Source organism: Phoxinus phoxinus (assembly GCF_949152265.1).
Source record: "Phoxinus phoxinus genome assembly, chromosome: 12".
In the NCBI taxonomy this organism is placed as follows: domain Eukaryota; kingdom Metazoa; phylum Chordata; class Actinopteri; order Cypriniformes; family Leuciscidae; genus Phoxinus; species Phoxinus phoxinus.
Genome location: NC_136887.1, coordinates 9054905 through 9063315, shown reverse-complemented (window position 1 = coordinate 9063315; position 8411 = coordinate 9054905). Strand labels below are relative to the sequence as shown.

The 8411-nt window shown below is 47.0% G+C and overlaps 1 protein-coding gene across 1 annotated transcript; it reads right to left on the bottom strand.

Moving 5' to 3' along the window:
* Positions 1 to 3803: 3803 nt before the first annotated feature.
* On the bottom strand, positions 3804 to 7095 carry LOC307008158 (uncharacterized protein). Its single transcript, XM_079630787.1, has 2 exons — positions 5602 to 7095; positions 3804 to 3900 (listed from the first exon to the last, which is right to left on the bottom strand). Exon 1 carries the CDS (start codon positions 6789 to 6791, stop codon positions 5712 to 5714), a length of 1080 nt encoding a protein of 359 aa, XP_079486913.1. The 5' UTR covers positions 6792 to 7095; the 3' UTR covers positions 3804 to 3900; positions 5602 to 5711.
* Between the last annotated feature and the right edge of the window lie 1316 nt (positions 7096 to 8411).

The following is an 8411-nucleotide window of genomic DNA, read 5'->3' as shown; positions in this document are numbered from 1 at the left end:
CAGCATCGATAGTTGACTCGTATCTCGACCACCACTATCCTCCTCAAGCGGCATACTGCAGGTGGCAACCGGCGGGGCAGCAGTAGTCAACACTCCCAACACTGGGGTACCTGTAGTCCCTCCACGGGCCACTGGGGGAACCACAGACACCACACAACCCAAATCGACATCCCCCAACCCTTCCTCCGCCACTAGTCGAACTGGCGACTCTATCAAAAGGTCCGGTAGTTCCTCAGGCACCTCGTTACAGATATGGGGCTTCAACATCGACCGATGGACATGACGGATCTTACTCAGGTCCCCCACCGGAGCCACTGTATACACAGCACCCCCAGCTTCACGGGGTGCCCTTATGACTTGGTAGATAGTTGAACTCCATAAATCCTGAATCTTATGACGACCCCTTGCTGAATGATCACGAAGGTATACCCGTCGCCCCTCCTGCAACGGTAACTCCCTCACCCGCTGATCATGTGTTGCTTTACGCCGAGTAGCCACCACCTTCAAACGTTCGCGAGCACTCTCAAATGCCACTTGTAACCGAGCCTGATGCTCCTCGACCCAATGATGCACTCCACCCGCAGCTGGCTCCTGCACACTCCCCAGCAAGAAATCTATCGGCAGCCTTGGCTCCTGTCCAAACATTAAAAAATAAGGGCTCTCGCCAGTAGCTTGATGAGGGGTAGTATTATAACAGAACAATACCTGTGATAAACAGGACGCCCAGTCTCTCTTCCTTCCAGTGTACAAAGTTCTTAGCAAGTTGTGTAAAGTACGATTAAATCGTTCGCACTGGCCGTTACCGGCCGGATGGTAAGGAGTGCTACGAGACTTAGTTACTTGGTAAAGACTGCACAACTGTTGGATCAAAATGGCTTCAAAGTTGCGGCCCTGGTCGGAATGGATCCGGCCAGGAACCCCAAACTTGAAGAACCACTCCTCAACCAGGACTCGGGCAACGGTCTCTGCCCTCTGGTCAAAGGTAGGAATGGCCACAGTGAACTTACTGAATACATCAGTTAATACCAATACGTTCTCCTGCCCTGAAAGTGACGGCTCTAAGACAGTGAAATCCATGGCCACAATTTCGTTAGGCCTGGATGCCAACAGATGCCCCATGAAACTTCGCGCAATCGGAGGAGCCGCCTTAGCCAACTGACACCGTTCACATCCCTGAACCCAGTGCGCAACATCAGCGGCCATCCCCGGCCAGTAGCATCGCTGTCGCACCAATTCCAGAGTGCGTTCGATGCCCTGGTGCCCATGCTGTTGATGGAGCTGTGTCAGTACCTCCGACCTCAACACTCTTGGCAACACCAGCTGTAGTACTTCCTCTCCGCCATCTGGACGGAACACTCTTCGGTACAACAGGCCCTTTTCCTCCACTAACCGATCCCATTGCTGGAGAAAAGTTAACGCGGACTTGGACAAACGCCGTCGCTCTATTGGCCCTGGACGCCGTTGCTGTCGCCACAGACTCCACACCTGTTCGATGTCGGGGTCAGCCTCCTGCAGTGCACTTATATCTGCACCGGAACGACTAGGCAAGGCCTGAACAGCCCCAGACTGGATCATCCCTATAGGTTCTGACTGTGCAGCTCGCCTCAACAGCTCTGGGACTACCAGACCTGGAGACCAGCAGTTTCCTTCCTCCTGGGTAGCGGATTTCTGGCGAGACAATGCATCTGCATTCTGATTGGTTCGGCCGGATCGATATTGGACCTCAAAATCGAACACCGCTAATTCAGCTGCCCACCGCTGCTCAGTAGCACCCAGTTTAGCAGTGGCCAAGTGGCTCAGCGGGTTGTTATCAGTTCGTACTACACATTTATTTCCTAAAAGGTATTCGCGAAACTTTTCAGTCATAGCCCATTTAAGGGCCAAGAATTCCAATCGCATAGAGCTATATGTGGCTGTATTACGTTCCGCAGGCCTAAGAGTACGGCTCGCATAAGCGACGGGGCGAACTTTGCCATCAACCTCTTGCGAGAGTATCGCGCCCAATCCCAGATGGCTGGCATCCACCTCCACAATAAATGGTTTGGCAAAGTCAGCATATGCCAGAACGGGTGCCGTCGTAAGCCGGTGCTTAAGGTCCCTAAACGCATCCTCACACTGCGCAGACCAAACCTCGATAAACCCTCGCTTATTTTTCTTACCCGACTTCCCTCCAGTCGCTTCGGCTACCAATTTATGCAATGGAGTGGCCAGCTTCGCGAACCCTTCCACGAAGCGCCTATAATAGCTCACGAAGCCCAAAAAGGTCCGTAGCTCTGAGACAGTGGACGGACGAGGCCATTGAGCTACAGCCTCAATCTTACCCGGGTCCGTCGCTACCCCCTGGGCAGAAATGACATGCCCCAGATATTTAACTTCTTCACGAAAGAACGCACACTTGTCCAATTTGGCCTTCAGATTCTCAGCCTGCAGGCGACTCAGCACTACTCTCAATCGCTGCAGATGTTGCTGCACTGAGGAAGAAAATACAATTATATCATCGAGGTACAATAAGACTGTTTGATGTCTCTGATCCCCAAAAAGTCGCTCCATCAAGCGCTGAAATGTACTCGGGGCGTTGCAGAGGCCAAAGGGCATGCGATTCCACTCAAAAAGCCCGAATGGAGTACAAAAAGCGGTCTTTGGTCGGTCGGGTTCAAAGACAGGGACCTGATTGTACCCGCTGGCTAGGTCCAACGTGGAGAACCAGCGAGCCCCTGTCAACGAATCCAACGTCTCCTCGATCCTTGGTAGGGGGAAAGCATCCCTACGCGTCTTAGAGTTAAGTTGTCGATAGTCGACACACATGCGGAGGCTGCCATCCTTCTTTTTAACTAACACGATGGGTGACGCGTAAGGGCTACAACTCTCTCGGATGATCTGGGAGTCCAGCAACTGGTTAATATGAGTTTTTACCAACTCGTACTCCGAAGGTGGAATTCGCCTATAGCGCTGTCGGACAGGAACGTCATCAGTTAGTGGGATCTCATGGGACAACAATCTAGTACAACCCAGATCTCCCTCATGCATCGAAAACACATTCTGGTATTCTAGAAGTAGAGCCTTAACTTGTGACTGTTCCTCAACCAATAACCCCCCCAAATCAACAGATTCAATTTGGTCAAGTACGGGAGTACCTGAAACACCACCAGCCGCAACCTGTGCGATCACTGAGGGAACCTCAGCCACTCCAACAGGCAAGTTGGTCAAATATACTTCCCTCAACTCACCTATGACTGTGGTGGGGTAAAGCACCACATCCGCCATGCCTACATTGACCAAAGGCACATAAACCGTACCTGCGACCACCTGTACCAAGGCGGGAGAGGCTAACAGGCCCGCAGGAAGGCCAGTCTCTGGGGGCTCGAACAACACCGTGCTACCCCTATACAACGCAAAACATGTTGCTGCAACTAGCTTCATGGTGCCCACTGGAACGCGACACACCTTGCGCCCCCGTACCCTTACGTCGCCCCCATGGTCGGAAACTCGAGTTGCCCTTTGGCAGTCTTGAAATGCCTGCACAATACTAGGGTCACGGGTCACAAATGGTAATTCAAACAAGGCGGATCCGTGTTGCCCGAAAAGCTCCCTATAGCAGCGACTGAGTACATTCATCCCCAAAATGCCGGGAACATCAGTACTCCAGCCACTGGGAGGATTCCGGACCACCAGCACCCCGCAATTAGACAGTACCTTACCGCAAAACTCAACATCTATTTCCATATAACCAATATATGGGATTTCAAGCCCATTAGCCGCTCGGAGCTGCAGCCAACGACACGATTGCAAGTGATCCTGACCCCGTGGTTCGAACTGCTGCTGAAAGCAACGCTCTGTAATCGTCGACACCATGGAGCCAGTATCAATTAAACAGGACACCGGGACTCCCCCAATCTTAACCTGTTAGCCTTCACCAGAGCGAGGACGCTCTGAAGCGTTTTTTTTTTTAAATAGTTCAAAGTTACTATCAGATTTAATGTTATTACCTTGACAAACTATACATCATTAAAAATATATAAGTCTCACGTTTCAGTATTTGACCACTATTGTATTCTGAGAAACTTATAGTGACAGTTATGTCTTAATTTGTGTCAGGATTTATGTAATGAAAAAATGAGTCGATACCTTTAATATGAATTATGAGCGTCAGCTGCTCCATTCAGAAAAAAACTCCGGTGCTGTTGTCTTGAGAACGCGTGACAAAACAACGTTCCTCAGGGCTTTTGGCTCAAAAATGTGCAGATTTTGAGAAATATTGATATATTATCATAGGTTTACATCATATTTCTATAGACAGGAATAATATTTATTGAATTTATATCCAAATGCGTCGATGTATACATAAAGAGCGCTGGATACTCTGATGTACTGTGTTTTCAATCCATACAGCAGAATGAGGGCGCTCTATGCACAGTTTTTTCCAAATATGGAAGCTCACGAAGAAGAACAATAACCTGTGACCTTCCAGGACGTCACTGACATAAACACAGCTAACGTTAGCTTTCAGAGATCGCTATAACATGCAGATAAAGATGTTTTGAAGACAATAAACATGATTGCAATGATATTTGATTTACCTGTGTTCTTCGAGCCATGTCAGGTATTTTTATAATAATAGATTATATGTATAATGCAATGCTAATCGATATAGACTTTACAAACATGCAGAATACCATAAACTCATTTATTTTCTGTCTGATTTTCTTTTCTGAAGCCAAATAAGCTCATAGAAGATTATTTAAAACACTCGACTTGCGCTATAAAGTAAGTTTGGAGCATAAAACAGGGTTTTAATCTCATAAATTGTCGTGTATTGATGGTGTGCTAAGCTAACATGCTAGCTAGCTCTCTAGTTGCACCTGCCATCTAGCTGTTATTTTTTATGATTTTTTTTCTAAATCGGAATGCTTACTGAAATATTTCTTTATTTGAGAAAGGCATTTGATACAGTTTCAAATGTGAAGTGAAGATTATGAAAGAAATTAGGGGGTGAAACACCGTGATTAGCCAGTCGTTAGCGATTATAATGGAGACAAAGGAAAATAATATTTATGGCCATAAGCCGGCTGGAAAGGTGTAAATGTGAGCAGGAGAGAGTGACACTGAATGGGGCTCGTTTGCACCACAAAACAATAGAGACAATAGACTGAATAGATGCTAATAGATGACAATAAACACAAGTTTGCATTTTAGAGTCAATTCAAAATAAAGTCATTTGAGATGATCTTGAAAAACATTTAACAAAATACAGAGTTTTAGACTTATCACCTTCAAATTTTAAATATAACATGGTCAGACATGTGTCTTTAGCTGGAGTGCATTTCTAGAGTGCTGACGGGCCAACTTCAATTTAATTTTCATGAAGATGTTTCATAAAAATAAATTTCTAATAACTTACACAACTTTGAAGCTATTCATAATTTTTTTTTCATTATGACAATAATTCATTCTACATTTCCAATAAAGTGCCAGGTGTCAGCTTTCAAATGAGACCATACTTGAGCTTTTAGGACAAAGGGTCAATGAATTGAATCTTTTTTAGGTTGGGTATGCAATTTCTGGGGATTTTTCAAAAGTGGCGCTGAAGGCTAACAGGTTAACAACGGAATGTGGACATGCGGAAACCAACCGGGATACCGACTCGTTACTACCTGGGAATTGAGAGCCAAACGCACCCCCAACCGAGCTGTGGCTCTGCAGCCCGGTGGGTACTAGTTTCCCGAAGGTGGTAATACCTGCGATGACCTCAACTCGGAAGCCGAAGGGACAGCAAGAGGCCTCGGCGGAGGGCAAGGGGGACGGCGTTCCCCATTGCACTCCCGAGCAAAATGGCCCGGTTGCTGACAACGCCTGCAAATCAACTGATCGGAACGGGGGTATTGACGATGAAAACGGGGTGATTGGTTATGGGCGAGAGCTTGCGTGAGCTGATTTATCTGCTGTTGTTGCTGCTGCAACATTTCTCGTAGCTCCCTCAACTCACCCGATGGGTTCCCATGACTCGAACCTGAACTAGCTCCCCCTTGCACCCCATACTGAATTCCACCCAATGATGGAACTGAATGACTCCGACCTCGCGCACCGCCTGGCATTCCCTCTCGTTCCCATCGAATTGCCTCCCCCCGAACCTCTAACAATGTCATGGTGGGTTGTCGTCGAATAAGCTGCTTAAGCTCCCTGCGAAGAGCATTATCGGACACATACTCGACGAATTGATCCCGTACAACAACGTCGGCATTTGTAAAAGCGTGTGGCGACCGATCTTTCACTTTCTCCAGGAGGCTCATCAGGGCCAGGGAAAACTCCAACAAGGTCTCCCCAGCCTGCTGCTTCCGAGAAAAAAAGGCTTCCTGTAAAGCAACGTACGACTCAGAACACCCGTACACTTCACGCAATGCCGAAATAATTTTACTAGGATCGTTTCTTTCAATTTCTGGCCGATACTTTATCTCTTCACGAGCTTCACCTTCAAGATGGTCAAACAGAAAGAAAGCTTGATCTGCAAGAGAAAGATTACGTACGCGCATACATGCTTGGGCTTCTTCTACCCATTCGTTAATACGGACACCAACGGTACCACTGAATTTAGGACAACGTCGATCTCGTGGAATAAACACTAGTCTCTCCGTCACCCCAGCACCGACTAACTGTGGTATAACTGGTGGTGCTACGCTAGAAGAGGCTGCTCCAGGATCAGGTAACCCAACTGGTCGCCGCTCCTGCAACAGTCTCTCATTATCGGCCCTCAGTTGGGCTATTAAATCCCTCATTACTTGTAACTCGTCCTCCATAATTTAGCAGAGGATTTACTTACCATGAAGGCCCAAGAAAATACTCACGAACCAGTCACCACTGTTCTGAAAAAGAAACAAAACAACTTCATACCCCTGTCTCAACCTTTGACCAACCAACCGAACCCTGCCGCGACTACGCCAGATTGTGGCGATCGGGCTCCGAAACAGAGAAACCTAAATAAATAAACCAACTACGCCACCCTGGGGGCTTACTACCAGGGAATCGCCCTAGACACGCTAGGAGCACACAAGGCTCACAGGCTCGTCTCGGTTGGAGTCAGGGAAGAGACATGGGTGAGATAGGCAAACAATAAAATCACTTTTATTAAATAAAATGATTCAAACACTCGCAAAAGACAAAAAAAAAAAAACACTCAACAACAATATTCAAAATTAAACCCCAGAAATTGGGGTCGGCAGCCAAAGTCACTCAACCCAGATGGGCCTCTTGATTCTCCTAAAAAAAAAGAAACAAAGAAAAACACACACACACACACACACGTGCACTCACACTGCACTCGGTCGAACCCCTCCGTGTGGCACAGCAAACACTCCAAAATCCCACCACCAAAATGAGGAGGGCTGCCGCCCTTATTTTCCTTGCCGCCCAGGCCTACAACAAAGAACACACACACATAAAACTCATGCACCACAATCAGAGACTTAAACAATAATGTACACAAAGCATAAACCCAAAAAAAAAAGAAAAGAAAGAAAAAGAAAAAAAAAAAACTACACAAACACAATGGTTAGACCCAAATACACAGTTATCTCAGACTAGTACATAACAAACATTCTCAGCACATGTAGAAGGATACATTCCAAGTGATCACCTCACAGCATTGTTCTACACTACACCTGCCCCGCTTATAATCAGGGTACTCAAGGAAAACAGTAGGATAAATATCCTGGACAGAAGTAGAGAATACAGACCAGGTGTTTGTGTCTATCGTACAAGGGCCACGAAGAGCGCGCTTGAGTCCAAAAAGAGAGAAAAAAAGAAATTAACAAAACAAAATTCACCTGACAAGGACATCAACAAACGATTAAACAAGGGATGAGAGCTTGAATCAAAGCTAAAATGAACAGTGATGACAGGGTAATGAGCATCAGAAAGCCACACTAACTATAGCCCTTTACATTCAGATCGGTCAATATCAAATCCTGGGTCAAAGCATCCCCACCAGTTTAATGTTAGTGGTGTCGTAGAGATCGGATGACGTCGTGGGGCCGTTACCCATTTAGGGCAAAATTACATAGCCCAGCAGCACAAAACTATGCAGTCACAGTTTATCCATACGTTAGTCTAGTAGCGGTCACGTGACGGGGTGGTGGTCAAACAGCAGCTTATGTTGAACTGGGTCTCCGATTCGAGCATCCAGTTAGTAACAGTAACGAACAACCCACCATAACTTTAACCAGGCATATGGAAGACACCTGGAACAACACGATATTAACGCACCGCAAAACTCGTCCGCTTTACCGGAAGTTTGCACAACAATGAGCGCGGCCGAGTGTATGCCGATTAGTTCCCGTCCACTCTCTAGCTCCTAAACACCGCGCCGGAATGACAACAAGGACGTGACGTCACGTGTGATGCCCCCCCAGATAACGCGC

What these genes read in the sequence shown, in the direction of transcription:
- LOC307008158 (XM_079630787.1), bottom strand. Translation starts at nt 6,791, where the DNA reads ATGGAGGACGAGTTACAAGTAATGAGGGATTTAATAGCCCAACTGAGG.